The 17,718-nt window shown below is 39.0% G+C and overlaps 1 protein-coding gene and 1 long non-coding RNA gene across 9 annotated transcripts in view; one reads left to right on the forward strand and one right to left on the reverse strand.

The window, feature by feature from the left end:
* Positions 1–17,718, forward strand: part of SYNJ1 (synaptojanin 1) — a 120,195-nt gene that overhangs the window by 48,204 nt on the left and 54,273 nt on the right. For all 8 annotated transcript variants that reach the window (XM_043995321.1, XM_043995319.1, XM_043995320.1 and 5 more), the window contains exons 9-11: positions 4,717–4,886; positions 6,694–6,775; positions 13,550–13,702. In XM_043995321.1, coding sequence (XP_043851256.1) covers positions 4,717–4,886; positions 6,694–6,775; positions 13,550–13,702 — 405 coding nt within the window. The remainder of the gene's footprint in view (positions 1–4,716; positions 4,887–6,693; positions 6,776–13,549; positions 13,703–17,718) is intronic.
* LOC122749124 lies at positions 6,114–11,481 on the reverse strand. Its single transcript, XR_006355661.1, has 4 exons — positions 11,186–11,481; positions 8,783–8,901; positions 8,309–8,499; positions 6,114–7,596 (listed from the first exon to the last, which is right to left on the reverse strand). It is a non-coding gene; the product is annotated as an uncharacterized LOC122749124 (long non-coding RNA).

Below are 17,718 nucleotides of genomic sequence, written 5' to 3' on the forward strand. Positions count from 1 at the left end.
ACTATTGGGAATGCAGTTAGACAGCATTATCCAAATTTAGTCAGCAAAACTTCCAAATATTGATTATGGGCATATTCTGATAGAAACTTTTAGGTATGCGAACAGAAATAGAAAAATAATATAAAGTGGATTAGAACTATGGGGGCAACTAGTTGGCACAGTGGATAAAGCACCTGCCCTGGATTCAGGAGGACCTGAGTTCAAATCTGGCCTCAGACACTTGACACTTACTAGCCCTTACTAACCCTCATTGCCCCCCCCCAATAAAAGAAAAAGAACTAATTATAAGGAATAACAAAACAAGGTTCAGCTTTGTTGTACATTAATCCCTCTGGGAAAATAATCAGGATGGATAAATAGCAGTGTCAGAATCACTATCATGTTAACAATGGTTAGCAAAAAGATAATTTATTCTTTTTTTTGTTTTGTTTTTGGGGTTTTTTTGTGAGGCAATTGGGGTTAAGTGACTTGCCCAGGGTCACACAACTAGTAAGTGTCAAATGTCTGAGGTCATATTTGAACTCAGGTCCTCCTGAATCCAGGGCCAGTGCTTTATCCACTGCGCCACCTATCTGCCTCAAAAAGATAATTTATAAACTTGAATTACAGTTGTAATATAAAAATCAGAATTGTAGAATAATAACAAATTTCAAAAATCATGAAGGTGATAATACCTTTCTGTTACCAGGGAAAACATACTTAAAATCATTTTAAAATCTCACTATCTCTTAGAACCAGAGAAAGAGCTCAAGAATTTCAAGTAAAAATAACTAAAATAAAAGCAAGCCAAACCAACTCTGTAAGAATGTTGTTCACTAACATAACAAAAAGAAAAAATTTGCTTCTCCATTTTAAAGAGGAGAACTATATAAAAGTAAAAATAGCTAGGATAATGGCTAATTAGTGAAAAATTAGAAAATGTTCCCTAAAATTCAATTTAGTCTAATGATTAGAAGAGGGAATTATTTCTCTATTTCTGTATTAATTAATAAATGATTATTAAACACCTACTATGTGCTAGGCATTGTGCTAAGCACCAGGGATATAGATACAGAAAAGAAAGATGGTCTCCACCCCAAGGAGCTTGCAATTTAATTAGAAGACAGTGCACAAAAGGAAGCTGAAAAGTAGAAGGTACCAGATGGTGGAAGTCCCAGAGTAATGTAGGCAGGTAAGAATTGAGGAGATGGATGCAGCTAGGTGGCGCAGTGGATAGAGCACCACCCTGTATTCAGAAAGGACCTGAGTTCAAATCCAGCCTCAAACACTTAACACTAGCTATATGACCTTGGGCAAGTCACTTAACCCCAATTGCCTTACCAAAAAAAAAAAAAATAAGGAGATGCTCTGAGCTGAGCTCCCACTTCCAATGGAAATTTTGAAGTTCATGGCTCCACCGTCTAATCAGAAGGACAGAGAGGGGTGGTGGTAAGATGGAGTAATAAAACTGATAGAATCTTAGATATTGAGGTTTTCCTAGGAATGAGCTTCCTGGGTCATAATAGGAAAGTATTGCAGCAAGATGAGAAATGAGGAGGAAGTTAAATGTAAGAAATCAGCATTGAGTAAACAAGGATAAAGATTCCAAAGTATTTTATATAACTTAGAGTTTTTAATCTTTAATCATTTAAATGGGCAACAGAAATAACATTGACACAGACTATAATAGTTTCACCTAAAAGTTTAACCTGTGTAAATTAATTGAAAACCAAGAACCCAGAAAGCACCTTGGTGTGCATATAGCTGATTTACTTACCAGATGAAGACAGATGGTTGCAAAAGGTACTACCATGTTAAAATATAAACTCATTTATAAAATTTTATGGAGATCAATGATGGATAATTATGAGCAATATTATCTTATAAAGTAGAAAGAGGCAGTAGAGGGCAAAACCAGTTTAAAAGCTTAGCAGGATACCCAGCTAAGCAAAATCATCCCAAGGGCATTCAAGCATAATAATGAAAGGAGGATGATAAACATAAGAAATACGGAAAAGATTTGCAAAAACCACTTGAACAGACTTTTCTATGTCAAGGATAGTCGAACCACTGTTCTTAGATCCTGACATGGAAGTCCTGTAGTGCTTATTAATGGGCCATAAATGGCACTAAAGAGCACAAAGATAGAAAAAAACCATCCAGATTGGATTGAATATCAATAAAAAGAAAGGTCCATATTGGAAGCAATACAATTGTGAGAATACTGAGTGACCAATATACAAGGTAGCTAAAGGATAAAAAAATACTAAGGACATAGAAAAAAAGCATCTCATACTTCATTAATACTAAAAAAGCTGGCCACTCACTTATCTATAAAAAGTCTTGGAATCATCAGTATGGGAATCGAATAAGCAGCCATTCCACAAGCAGTAGTCAACAATAGACTACATCTTTACTGTTTTACAATTAGCTTAAAGATGTAGGGAATATAAGATCTCATTGTGCCTATTTTTGATTACAAAAAAAGCACTTGATCTAGTAGAACAAAACAATTTAAAGTCTCTTTTACACTCCCCCCCACCCCCCCATCCCCGCCCCGCCCCCAAATGCCTTATATCTCCTCATCAAGATCATTTAAGATTCTCTGGAAGATTTAGCAGAAATAACTCTGCAGTGATCCTTTAATAAATATCAGGCAAACTAATACATGGATTTGCACTGTGGTGCACTCACTCCAGGGAGGAGGTGGTGAAGTTCTCCCAATTCAGTGGAGAGAGGCCCTGGAGTCAGAGGACCTTGTTTCATATCCCCCCCTTACAGATTACTGTGACCATAGTCAGATCATTTCACCTCTCTAAATCTGTTTGTAAAATGAAGGTGTGTACTCTGATGGCCTTTGAGGTCCCTTTCAGCTCTAGATCTGACTTTTTTATTATTCAGTGAATATTGGAGAGCCTCCTGGGAGAGAGGTATAATTATTTAAAAGAGTTTGGCCTATCTATCCAAGCAGGAAAAACAAAGAGGATGAAGAATGTTATTGCCCAGATTTTCACACTGCATTTGGATGAAACTTCTCTGACAACATGTATACCTAAAACAGGACAGATGACAAAGAGCTGTACAGAGTTGAAGAGGAAGAAGAACATGGGCTGGATTATTTTCAGGAAATTTCAGGGAAATTATAGGAAATTTTCAGGAGTTCAGGAAATTCAAGAATTTTCTGGAAATTATTGGGCTCTCTTACTGACTCCTAGCTTCCAATGAAATCAAAAGACTGTCTTTTTTTTTTTTTTAGTGAGGCAATTGGGGTTAAGTGACTTGCCCAGGGTCACACGGCTAGTAAGTGTTAAGTGTCTGAGGCCGGATTTGAACTCAGGTACTCCTGACTCCAGGACCGGTGCTCTATCCACTGCGCCACCTAGCCGCCCCAAAAGACTGTCTTTTAACAGTAACATTTTTACCAATATTGTTATATGGCAGTAAATCAGTGAAACCCCTGATTTTGAAGAACTGAAAATGAGTATCTCACAGGGCAGTGGAGAGACACCTCATGGGTGTAAGCAGGCTGCAATATATAACCATTGAGGAGCCCCAAAAAGCAAGAGTAAAGGATATCATCAAGCAATTGTATAATGTAGAAATTGTATGTTAGGAAGAGAAATGGACTTGCCATGTGGCAAGAGTGGGAGATAATAGCAATTGGACAGCCAGAGGGCAGAGGAGAAAGCAAGGAAGATCTCCAGCATGTTGGGTGGCTCCCCTGTGTTGAAGTTGGGAGAACATAGACAGTAAGAGTCACCCAAGATCAGCAGTCTTGGATAGGTTTTGATGTTTGTAGTTGGAGCTGATGTTTAAAAGCTTAGCAAGATATCCAAACAAGCAATTAGTCGATGAGATCACAAACTCATTTGAGTATTTTAGAATATATAAGTGAAGGAGTATTAATTTATATTCCATTAATTCAGCTGAAAGAAAGGCTTTTTCCTTCTTAGAGGAGAAGCATTTGACTCTTGTCTTTACCTTTAGGTATATCTAATTATTAAACTTTCTGAACAAATTGGAGTGCCGGTGGTTTAAATCAGGTCTTACTTTATTAATCCTGGCAAGAATAGCATGTTGGGTTCTGTGATATTAATCATGTTATTGCTGAAGGTGTTATAGACCACATGAGTAGTTATAGTTAGACACTGGACTAACAAGTAATTTTTCAGTTTACCATCAAGATGCTGATTTTATGACTACTATGTAACGATTGGAATGACGCCACCTGCTGGAGACTTACTGTAGAAGAGTTCTGCCCATGAAGCGAAGGTCTTTGAGGGCAAGACCAGGAGTCTTTTCTTTGGCGTCAGGAAGTGACGCGGGCTAGTGGGAGGAGGAAGGAAGAGACTGGCGCTCGCTCTCGGTCTCATGCTCTTTCCTTTGGACTCTGGTGGAGAGCGGAGCTAGAAATGTGCTCTCCCTTTAATAGATAGGAATCTAGGCCTTTTCTTTTCTCTTTACCAAATTCTTATTCTCCTTAATAAATGCTTAAAAGTCTAACTCTTGCTAAAGCTTATAATTTATTGGCGACCACTCATTAGATATTTTAGACAGACTAGCTAGAATTTTAGCCCTTAACAACTATAAAAATTAGAATGGTTTGAAGATAGGTTCTGATTAGAATTTAAAGTGACAGATTAGCTTTATATCAATATATAAATAATCCATCAGTGTTTGATTGAATCTTTGTTGATGAGTTCATATTTTAATAGAGTATTTCCCCTTTTTTTCCAGAGCCACTTGAAAGCTTCTGAGCATGCTGTTGATATACAAATGGTCAATTTTGACTATCATCAAATGGTTAAAGGAGGAAAAGTAGAGAAATTACAAAGTGTGCTTAAGCCTCAAGTCCAAAAATTCTTAGATTCTGAGTTTTTTTATTTTGATGGAGTTAAAGTTCAAAGGTTTGATTATTTTATTTCTGTATTCTTTGTTAGGATTGCATTATAATTTTAACTGCTATTACATTTTTCATTAACATAAATGTTTGCATCAACATTTCACTTATGGTGAGAAGTTGAACTATTCCTCTTGTGATCTAAAATAATTCTGATTTTATCGTAGGTGAAAGAATATATTGATAAACTCATTCAACCTAATAATACCTCAATTCTGAGTTTTCTATTTGATAGAAAGTATTAAGTACTGATTCTTTGGAAAGAGGCATATGCTACTTTCCCTCTCAATATAGGGCAGTTTGAATATACGAGATGTGAGTTCCACTTATCTCAATATAGGTTCTACAAAGTAAAAATATTACCATGAATATCTCAGTTTTATTATTTTAATTAGCTTAGTCACTAGTATTGTTGTATGGTTTATAAAAATCAGATTTAGTCTGTTCCTTGTTTAAGGAACTTGTAGTTTAAATAGTATTGGTCAGGTTTATGTAGCATAGGACTTCCCTACTGCATAGGCAGCTTAGTGTCAAGGGAAAAGACCAAATAAAATGGTCTTTAGCTGATCTGCATCAGAATCAGGTCTGTTTTAGTCTCCCTTCCCACCACACACACACACACACACAATTTTTGCCATTAAGTAAAGTATATCAAAGTGAAAAGTTAAGATAGAAATATTAAATTAGTTTGGTTTGAGTTTGGGTTGTTTTGGGTTTTTTTTACTAGACTGTGACTTCCATCAGTTTAGGGAGTGCTTTTGATGAAAATATTAGTAATATAGCCATCATCTCCGACGAGCTTTTGTCAGATGCCTGTGAAAATAAACTGTTGCCATAGTGTCAGTTTTTAATTTAATCATTTTGGCTTTGGAAATAAAAAGGGAAACTGCTATGGGATGTAAGTTCAGAGCAAAACTTATTGGTAATCATTTTTCCAAATTGAGACTGTTGTGGATGATATTCTGATACCATTTAAAATTTATTTTGTATCATTAGCCTGGAAATTGTTCAGGCATAGCTAGAAATTTGAAAACTTCCTAACATGGTATATGAGTATATATAAGTATTTTTGAGTATGTATTATCTATGCCAAACAAAGTAGGAGTGTTATAAAAGAAAAACTTGCTGTGAAGTGGCAGAAGATAATTTTTTCTTAGTGAAAATGCCAGGCCTCTAATTTTTGTATAGCTCTCTAGCTACAACCCACTTTTTTGTCTTATTTTTATTTTTAAAATTTTATTGATAACCTTAAATTTTTATATTGGTAATTTTTGAATGCACCCCTTCCTCCCCCTCCTCAGGGAACCTATCTCTGCAATAATTTTTTTAGAGCCAATTAAACTTAACCAACTGATAAATCAGCTGTGTCTGACAGTCTATTGAACATATCCATAATTCTCCCACCCTTCTTTGTATGGATAATGGCCAAGATTGGTCATTATGGTTACAGTACATTCAGTTTCTTTATTCATATTGTTGTCATTGTACAAATTCCTAGTTTTTCTTACTTCATTTTTTCTTAAGTTCATTCAAATCTCCCTATTCTCTCAATTCCAAATATTTGAGGTTTTTTAATGACACAATGATTTTCCATTAAATTAATTTAACAGAATTTTTGCTTAGCCATTCCCAAAATTGATGTAACCCACTGCCTTTTTTGTGTGTGTGTGGGTAACCCACTGACTTTTAAAGATGAGTATATAATAATACTATGAATTAATTAGATTACCTTGATTTTCATCTAACCTTTGCCTTTGTATTGTTTATATTGATGAATCTTATTGATTTGCCTTATTTCACTTAATTTGATACAGATCTCAGAATGGTACTATTCGAACAAACTGCTTGGATTGTCTGGATAGGACAAATAGCGTACAAGCTTTCTTTGGCTTAGAGGTAAGAAAAACTTAAAACACTGATATCTTGAGTTTGTAATCACATGACTTTCCATTGATTTTCTTTCATTTTTTTTTTCCTCTCCATTTATTTATTTATTTATTTGGGTGGGGGCAATGAGGGTTAAGTGACTTGCCCAGGGTCATACAGCTAGAAAGTACCAGGTCCTCCAGAATCCAGGTCCAGTGCTTTATCCACTGCACCACCTAGCTGCCTCTCTCCATTGATTTTTTAAAAATAAAAGTATTTTATTATTTTCCAGTTACATGTAGAGATTCCATTGATTTATAATAATCAATTATATTCCTGTTCAAATATTTAATATATAAGCTGTGCTGTAGTAGAATGAGTTTGAAAAAAGAGTGGTAGGCTTGACCATTATGTTGTTATGTGACCTTCAGTGAGCTACCATTTCTCTGTTTTGGCTTCCTTATCTATAAAATTAAGAAGTAACAACATGATCTTTAAGGTCCCTTTTAGCATTAACATTCTGTGATCCATCTGTGAAGTACATCTTCTTTAAATATGCTGATAAAAAATATATATATATAGTCATCCTTTAGCATTGGGATGAGGGGGTGAGGAGTAGGTTTTAGGGGTACAGGATCCTCACCAATGTCAAAAATTGTGAATAACTCTTGATGATTCTGACCATATTTATTTAACTCAAAAAATAAGTAAAACACCACACTGCACCCATATAATAGTTGCAATTTCTAAGGGAGAGAGATTGGTATCTCACAAACTGTGCAGATTCTTTGGAGCTGCTGGTATGGGTACAGCACCTGCTTCACAGATTTCCTACCAAGATAGGGCAGTCACTATGAGAGAAACAGAGAGACAATGAGTACCAAGCTGGTAGTTCTTTAGCACACTGAAACTTTTAACAAAATTTAACTGTTTATAATAAATTTATGTATATGTACTTATAGTATTAAATGATAAAATAGATCAATAATATACAGTATATATGTCTTAGTAAATTTTTCTTTTAGTTTTCTTTCCATATGCATGTCATCTGTGATTTTCTGCAGTCTGCTACAAATCTCCAAAAATTCCCATTTAATTATCAATAGCTAACCTGAGAATAACCCAAACTGGGGAAAGTAAAACTTGGGGATGTGGAGACATGACTATAATAGACTTTGATACAAAATTATTTAGGATTTAATATATCATAAAACCATAGATTTAGAGTTGGGAGGAGCCTTAGAAACAATCTGGTCTACTCCCTTCGCTTTTGTTGTTGAGACCAGAGGTTGTGATTTTTACAAGTAAGAGGCAGAATGGGGCTTTGCATGTCATTCCTGCTTCTAGCACAACCCTCACAGCCATCATCTAAGAAAGCAACTCTTGTAGAAAAGGGCCCAGCCATGTCTACCAACCGACTTCTAATGTAGTACTTTCTTTTTGTGTGCATTCAGCTAGATAGTTCCTTTCCTACATCCATTTTCTTATATTATCAACAATTTCAGTGATTACTTATTTTAACATTTTTGTAAAACATTGTTTTTCTTATGCTCTCATTATTACCTGTAATACATTTGTCCTCGGAATTTGGAGAGGGTCCATTTTCTTATGAAGAGACCTTAACCTGGTGTTGCAAATCTGTGGAAACACCATGACAGCAGCTATTCTCGCTCTTAAGTGTCCTGTGCTGTGGCTATCTGCACCAACTGCCATTCATAGGACAGAGGACAGCCTATCTCAAGCAATGAGGCACTCTGAAAGGAAAGACAGGATGTGGCCGGCAAGTCAATTTCATCACCATCTTGACTACCATTTGCCTTCAGATTCTGGTGGGAACAGTCCAGGATCCTGAACCCAAGAGACTTCGGAATAGCAGTGTCCTCTTCCCCCTCTCCTAACCACTAGACTTTCTTCCAGTCCAGCCCCACAACCGTCATCTAAGGAAAAAGTCATTGTGGAGAGGGAGCTCATCTTCCTCATCACCATGAGCAACAGTTGCTGACCAGCTGCCACCCAAAGTCAAATAGGCACCAGTACCTTGGAAGTGGCAGCATCTCTCCAGTCTGTCATTCCTTCTTTTAGCTCTGTCCTCACAGCCATCATCTGTGGAAGCCTCTTTTGTTCAGAAGGGTCCAGCCATCTCTACCAAGGGTCACCTGCGAAACAGGCAAGACAGGCTAGCTGAAGTAACATGGCACCCTGAGAAGCCACGTGCCAGAAGGTAGCTTGTACCAGACAAATCAAACCACTGCCACCACCTTGATCACCATCTCCCCACAGATCTTATTGGAGACAACCCAGGACCCTGATCTCAAAAGTCTTTGGAATAGCAGTGCTTCTAACCCATTTTTCTCAGCCATTGTCCTGAAAATCAGCCCTGTGGTGATGCAGCCTGGCAATTGCTCTTGCAGGTACTACAGCCACAGCTACTGAAGACTGAGAAAAAAAAAAATGGCACAACATCAGAAACTGATCATATTTTATCACTGGAAATGATACTAAACAAGAGGTATCATGTCTGTTTAACTGCTGCACCCTTAGGACCATGGGACTTTTGAATCTGACCTTCATCTGAAACCTGCCCCATCTGTTGTCTCTCCTCCATTAGAATATGAGCTCCTTGAGAGCAGAAACTTTTCTTTTTTGTATCTCCAGGGCTTAGCGCAGTGTTTTGTACAGTTAGTGCTTTTAAAATGCTTCATTTATTCTTCCATTAGGATGTGAGCTTCTTGGGTGCTTGGCACAATAGTAAGTACTACTGAATGAATACTTGGTGCATGTTGCCTAACGGACAGTTACCTAGGGTTACAATCTCTAGACATCCTTGAGTCTCTACCTGTTATCCCCCACATCCAGACATTTGCCTAATCTCACGAATCTACTCTCCCATAACTTTTTTCAAATATGTAGTTCAGCACACTTTCCTTTCCTCATCACCTCTGATGCATTCTATTACAAAAACCTCATAATTAGACTTTTTCATCTTCAATCCATCCTCAGCATAGCTACCAAAATAATTTTATAGCACAACTATGTCCATAGCACTGTCCCACTCAAGAATCTCTCCAGTGGTTCCCTCCTGCTTCTGTTCTGTAGCTTGGCATCTAAAACCCTTCACAGTCTGGCTACTGCCTCTCCAAGATTATTTTACTCCATTCCCTTTTACATTCTATTGTAACCTCTAGCCAAAGTGGCCTGTCTGCTCTTCCCCAGTTCTGTATTTTCATGTATGCTGTTCTTCCTCTGCAGTTATTAGAATGCCTAGCTTCCTTCTGGGCTCAGCTCTTGTGCCATCTCCTGTGGGAAGTCTTTTCTGATTTCTCCCTGGTTTTAAGGGTTTTCCCCCTTCTCAGATTATCCTGTCTTTAATTATCTATTTGCCTTTTATCTCCCTAGTTGGTCTTAAACTCCTTGAAGGTAGGGAGTGGTTTTGGTTTTGCCTTGTAGATCCCTCCTTGCATGTAACAGGTGCTTAGTAATTATTGAACTGAGAGTGTCTGCCCACTTTCTTGGTTTTTAAAATGAAGTGTTAGGTCTACTGCAGCCTAAGAGTAAGTGGTTTTATTTTGCTTTGAACAGTTAACATTTACATTACAATAGGATCTTATTCAAGTTTGCAAACACTTCATTCAGTTGGTAGCTTTACCTCCCTAAGCCTAGGAATTGAACCTACGAATTTTCATTTAGAGTGTTTCTTGTTCTTCCATAAATCTTACCTGGAGGACCTATTCAGTTAGCTGGAGTCCTTCCTCTGGGTCTTTTAATGTTTTTTTGTAGGTTTCAAATGGCCTTAAATTAGGGGTCCCCAAGTAAAAGTTTGGGATTTCTTAGCAGATTTGACTAGTTATCATTGGCATATTCCCTTCTGTGCCAAGATTCCCAGCTGGTCAGTCAACAATCAGTAAACATTTTTTAAGCCCCTACTGTGTGCTAGGTACCATACTAAGCCCAGAGGCAGAACCCTTTCCATCACTGTTCCCAGGAAGTTCAAGGCCACATTCACTTCTTTTTCTTCATTCCCTACTCTCCAGGCCCTTCCAGAATTTCTGACAAAAAAAAGCTAGGGACCTTGACCTCAGCAGGTCGGTTGGACCTTATGCAGTCTGAATGTTTATCTTCAATTAAGCAACTTTCTCAAAATTAGCCATGATACCTAGATTTCCACCCAGGATAGGAGGATACTAAACAAAATGCTGAATACATGGGATATGGTCAGTGAAAATGTGCGTGGAGGGGGCGGCTAGGTGGTACAGTGGATAAAGTACCGGCCCTGGATTCAGGAGTACCTGAGTTCAAATCCAGCCTCAGACACTTGACACTTACTAGCTGTGTAACCCTGGGCAAGTCACTTAACCCCCATTGCCCTGCAAAAAAAAAAAAAAAGAAAATGTTCGTGGAGCCTCCTGTGGGGTGTGGGAAAAGGATGGGTCAGGGACTTACCAGGGGTGCCCTGCTAGGTCTCCTTATAGCAGGAATATCAAACTCTGTTGGCAGCAAAACTCCTGAGTGTGAGGGAAAAATCCATCCTCTTCTCAATAATTCTTGGGAACTCAGCAGTAAAGTGACAAAGGTTCTTTATTTTCTTCTCATGAGAAGGAGGCACCCTAGTGTGCAGCTAGTGGGTGCCCAGAAAGGGGGCTCGCAGTCCCTGTTTTATACCCTAGTCCCTAATGCGAATGGACCCTCTCCTTTTTCGTCACTGATCTGATTATTCAAGGGTTACAATCTAAGCGCAAAAACTAGCTAATCTGAATGCAGTATTCCCACCCCTCTTCCTTGTATGGGCATGACTCAGGAGTGGACCTTATACTTCCTTATATGGACACAACTCTGGAGCTGACCTTATTGAGACCAGGGCTCTTGGAACCACGTGACCTTGCTAACCTGAGCGGGAGGAGGGGATCTGAGACTTCTGTCCCACAAACAGATCAGGGGGAGTATGACTGATCGTTATATCCACATTGAGAGGAGACAACTACCCATTTTCAGGGCACCTTGCCATCCAGTGTCATGCCACCTTGTCATGCATACTGGAGGCATGGAAAGAGTTGAAGAGGATGCCTTAACATCAAGTTGTGAACATTTCCTGCCTGATCTCCATCTTCTGAAGGAAGGAGAGGAGAGTGTTTTACCATCCTGTCTTTTGCCTAGTCTCTAGCTTCCCTTGGAAAAGAATAACATGCCAGTCTCCTGCCGCTATGGTGAGGAGAGAGAGCTCCATTGTGACCATTTCATTTTAGCGGCGTATGTCTCCTGCCTGGGCTTCAGCCTCCTATGGGAAGAGGAGAAGCATCTGCCCATCCCACCAGCCTCCCTCGGCTCAGGGAAGGAGAGAGAGCACCAATCCATCAGATTTCCAGCCTAGTTTCCTGCTTTGGGATGAAAGTATCTGCTCTTCAGTTTCTAGTTCTTGCTCCCTCAGCTGAACTGCTCTAGACTCTGAAAGGACCCTACCCTGAGGTCATAACACTATTGACTTGGATAATCTTCCTAAAGTTTTCTCTTAATGATTAACTGCCTTCTCTCTCCCCTCTCCCAGGACTCTGACTTTCCCTTATCTGATCACAGTCTGTTGTTATTCTACCTCCCCTACTGCCCTCTAATTTCAAACCCTTTTCTTCATCTATTGGGTGACCTCCAGTCCCTCACCCCTTATTTGCTCCTCCCCTGACTAGACCCTGCACCTCCCTGCCCTCCCCCCTCATCTCGGCCTCTTAGTTTCCCGGGTTTTCTTTGAGTCCCAGCTAAAATCTCACCTACAGCATTTTCAATTTCTCTTCATTTTCATGTCTTCTCTCTGTTTATTATGTCCTATTTATCATATATTTATGTGTGTGTCTTCTTTGCAGGTGATTGTTTGCATATTTATTCCACATTAGCTGGCGAGCTCCTTAATGGGCACAGACTATCGCTTGCCTTTCTTTGTCTCCTCAGTTCTTAGTACAGTACCTGGCACATCACAGCTGAATAAATGTTTATTGACTGACTGAGATGGAGTGTCTTATTCAAGAAACAAAGAGGGGTCTAGTGTTACTAGATTGCAGGTTGTAGAGGGGAGGAAGATGTTAGAAGACAAGAAACGTAGGAAGGGACCAGGTTAGGAAAGGCTTTAATATCCAAGCAGGACTTTATATTTGACCCTGAAGGCAATAGGAAGCCCCTGTAGTTTACAGAAAGGGGGTATTGGCACAGTTGGACTTGCTCTTTAGGAAGATCACTTTGATAGGGGGGTGAAAGATGGACGACTGGAGGGGGAAGAGACCTGATGCAAGGATACCAACTGCAGACTATTGCAGTAGTTGAGACTAAAGGTGATGAGGGCTATCACCAGGGTTGTGCCAGTGTCAGAGGAGAGAGGGGAGCACATACAAACGATGTTCTGAATTGATGGGAATTAGCCACAGATTGGATGGAGGAGGAAGGGTAAGAGGGAGTGAAGAGTTGAGAATGGCACCTAAACTAAGCCTGAGTGACTTGGGGGATGGTGGCATCATTGGATAATTATAGTAAAGTTGGGAAGAGAAGAGGGTTTGTGGGAAAAGATATGAGCCCAGTTTGCATCATGTTGAGTTTGAGATGTCAATGGAACCTCCACTTCAAGATGCCCAATAAGGCCATTGGAGGTATAAGATTGGGAGAGAACTGGAGAAATAGATCTGAACATCATTGACATAAACACTATTCCTATAAATCAGTGAGGAGGCTGTTTCTTTTTCACTTTAGAGGTAGTATCATAATATAACCTAGAGGTAGATTGTAATATAAAATCTTTTTTTCTGTAAAATTTCTACTTTTCTCTTTCAGATGCTAGCCAAACAACTGGAAGATTTTGGCTTAGCTGAAAAGCCTCAGATGGTGACTCGTTTCCAAGAAGTTTTTCGGTCAATGTGGTCTGTGAATGGTGACTCAATCAGCAAAATTTATGCAGGCACTGGAGCTTTGGAAGGCAAGGCTAAGGTAAAAAGGGCAAGAAAATGGATATTGAAGTGCATTATATGCAATAACTTTAAATTTCCAGTGTTGACAAATCCAATTTTAGCTCAACATGCATTTAGATACATATTATGTGCTAAGCACTAAGAATAAAAACAAAATTGTAGTCACATTCAAAGAGCTTTTCATCAGGTACATATACATAAATAAATACTTTATGATATAGCATACATATGTGAAATAAATACAAAATAATTTTCTGTATATATGTGGTGTGAGGCATACTAATAACTAGAAAGGGGGACCATCAGGAAACTACACTGGAGCTGAGCTTTGAAGGGAGCTGGTAATAATTCCAAGAAGTAGAGGAAAAGGAAAAAGAAATCCAGGTGTTGGGGCAACCTTATGGTAAGGTAAGCCATATAGGTAAGAGACAGAATGTCTTATAGGGTAAGCAACAAGTAGTCCAATTTGACTGTGATATGGAGGGTGTGATGGAGTCATGTGAAATCAGTCTGGAGAGATGGGCTGTGAAGGCCTCTGTGCATTTTAGCCCTGGGGCAATAGGGAGCCACTTTTTCATCAGGGGAATGCTATGGTAAGGCTCATACTTAATACCATTCCTAAGAACAATTTCACATATATGTGGGAGATCGGAAACAGGATGACCACTTAGGAGTCTATTGTAATAGTCTAGGCAAGAAGGGATAAAGTTCTAAAATAGGGTGGTAGATGTCTAGTTAGAGAAAAGGGATTGGATGAGAGGATGAGAATCTGTAAGACTTCACAATTGACTGGCTATGGGGAATTTAGGGAATGAGAAGAGTTACAAATGATTTTGAGGTGAATCTGAGTAATGAGAAGGATGGTGGCTCTTTCTACAGAAATAAAGATCACAATCTAATCTAATGCCTTTACCACCATGTCTTTGTTCACCTAGCCAACATTACGTCATAAGTATAGTGATGGACATCAAAGGGGAAAGGGGAAAAGAATAAGCATTTATTAAGTGCCTACTATGTTCCAGGCACTGTACTAAACACTTTATAATTATCATCTCATTTGATCATCACTGGGAGATCGGTGCTATTATTTTTATCCTCATTTTACAGATGAGGAATCTGAGATTGAGACAAGTTAAGTGACCTGCTCAGAGTCACATATCTAGTAAGTGTCTGAGGCTAGATTCAAACTGAGTTCTTCCTGACTCCAGGCCCAGAGCTCTATCTGTTGTGCCATGTAGCCGCCTCATTGAATTTTGAGCATATTGAGTGCCTAGCTGCCCCAAGACAGGGAAGGGGGACTCTTGCAGGCTTTTGCCCATTAAACTAGCAATATGAAAGAAGATTCAGTCATTTCTGAGAAAGAATGGTGAAGGTGACCTGAAATACTTCCTATCAGACAGCATGCTTATTCTCACCTGCCTACTGTATCAGGGGACACCAAAAGGCATGCCTTCTTTCAGCATCCCCAGAGCACTGCTTTTTCTGGTGCCTCACTGGCTGTCCTATTCTCTTCTTCAAATGTCATGAGTGGGTTTGCCCAGGCCTTTGTAAGAGACTGATAGGGAAGGTCTGTAGCTAAATCCTGACACTAAAAGTCAGGATGTTTGCTTCTGGCACAGGTCGGGCATATGGAATGGAGAGGTTATGGTGGAGGAGCATAGATCTAGGCTACCAAACCCTTTTATTTTAGGAATATCACCCCCTTCCCTTGCTGACCCCCACTGGGGAACAGGTTATAGAGGAATTCTTCACCCTTCTGACCTCAGGTATGCCAAACTCTCCACCTTAGCTACCTAAAAAGAGACAAGATTAACTTTAATTCTGGGCCTCTGATTTAACTGGCTAAAAGTAAATCAACCAAGTGTTCACATCTGTCTCTACTTGCATAATGTACTGAAATAATTTATTTTCATTTTCATCAGCTGTTGATCTAGCCTCTTTAAAAACATTAGCAAGAGTCTGAGAATATTGGCTTTTGCAGTACCTTTACTCCCCTTGTCATGTTCCTCCTAAACCATCCATTTAGCTAATCCTGCAGGGTAAGGGTCCCCTCCTTTTCCCACTAAGAGGAGTCACCCTGTGCAGCCAATGGTGCAACATCCCCAGTGGGCCAGACCACCCCACTCCCAATATCTGACCTCTGGCTTTGGAGCCATAGCATTGCCCTTCCCCGACTTGAACCTCATACATCAACCATTAGGATCTGGTCCAGCTGACTGACACCAAAGAGAAACTTAGCTCACTCTGAGCCAGTGATTAAGGTTTCGGTACTACAAAAAAAAAATCCAATTTAAAATGTGCTGATATGATTAAAAAGGATACAGTCACTGGTTCATGAGGTTCCCCTTCACCTTCACCTTAGTGGCAGTGCTGGTTCAGAAGGACAATCCTCAACAGCACCACCTTCTCATAGGCTAGAGTTCTTTATGCCTTATTTGACAAGGAAGCCACACCAGGGATCGAAACCCTCATACATTGGGAGGGAAAAAAAGGCCCAAAGATCATGGCCTGTCTCTTTCATGTACCAGCGCAGTTTAGCTAACACAGTAGCAACTTTTAGCACATCTCTTTTCACACAGTCACCACATTAATTCAGGCCCTCCTTAGACTATCATGGCCTCCCTGTTGGTCTCCCTGTCTCCTAACTCTCCCTTCTTTAATTATATCTCTGCCCAAATAGTCTTCATAAAGACACGGGTTTGACTGTCACTCTGCTCAAAAACCTTAAGTGGCTCCCTCTTTTTTTCTAAGTAATGTGCAAACTTCTTGAGCCGGTAATACCCACATATTCTTAGCCTCATCTTACATGTGATATATGTGCAAACCAAACTGAATTCCCAGGTGTTGCTTGAACTCAACATGCAGCCAACCAACCCTCTACATTTGTAGTAGCTGTCTCCCATGACCTTAGAAGCACTCTTTACTCATTGTGCTTCAGAATCCTTATTTTACTTCAATTGTGACCTCCATCAAGACTTTTCTGTTTCACCTGGCTCTTAGTGGTATTTCCCTATTTAGATATTTCTGGAAAACTCTTGAGTTTTCCTGTTCCCCTTTCACTCTCTATTTTATTATGTAATTATTATGTATGATATGTAAATATGGTAATATTTATGTTAAAAATCATACTCATCTTAATTGTCCTAAAGTCTAATCTCAGCTGCTCTTTCTTTTGCTTTTTCTGGGTTCCTTTCGATTAACTGCCTGACGATGGTGAGTGTCTTTTTGGAACATGTTGTATATAATAGAGAAATTCGATTTTTAGAAACCAGATTGAGTGTTTGTCCAATTACTTGTATAATCCAGTTACTTTGTACAATCACCCTTCATTCAGTGATGTGATTTTTAAAAATATATTTTACTATTTAACCTGAAAAGCACACATCTTAATATTTTAGAAATACTCTCTTTAAAAAAGCTAAAATTGAGCACTGGTATTTTCTGAAGGTTTTAAAATGCAAGGACCAGACACCAAAATGTTCTTACAACAAAACTAAATCAAATAGCATAGTTGATCCCACATACACTTTTATGTAACTGATGACTGTTCACTAAAGATTATATTAAAAAGTCATCTTTTTTGTTGGTAAAAAATTATATTTATGGTTAAATAAACCAACTCCATGGATAGTTTTTTAAAAAGTCATCTTTTTTGATGTGTAGCTTAGCATATGTTTTTAAATAGCAAAGTGATTGTAGTAAGAGTGCTGGACCCAAATCAGCAAATCTGAGTTGTGTTCCTGGTTATACCACTGCACTAATTAGCTGTGTGACTTTGTGCAAGTAATTGAACATTGGTAGGCCCAAGTTCCCTAACAATGAGGCAGTGAGACTTAGGTCATTTTCGAAGTCTCTTCTAGCTTAGAAATTCTTTGGTGGCTAGTAATATATGCATTCCCTCCCCACACTCCCACCCTAACCTCCATTGATGAACTGTTTCAGTTTAGAGAATTTAGCAAGTCATCTCTAAGTTATTGTCTTAGAGGGTTTCTTGAAGAGAGACACTCTTAACTGGGAGTGACTTGACCATGGTCA

The sequence above is a fragment of the Dromiciops gliroides genome, chromosome 3 (genome assembly GCF_019393635.1).
Source record: "Dromiciops gliroides isolate mDroGli1 chromosome 3, mDroGli1.pri, whole genome shotgun sequence".
NCBI lineage: Eukaryota > Metazoa > Chordata > Mammalia > Microbiotheria > Microbiotheriidae > Dromiciops > Dromiciops gliroides.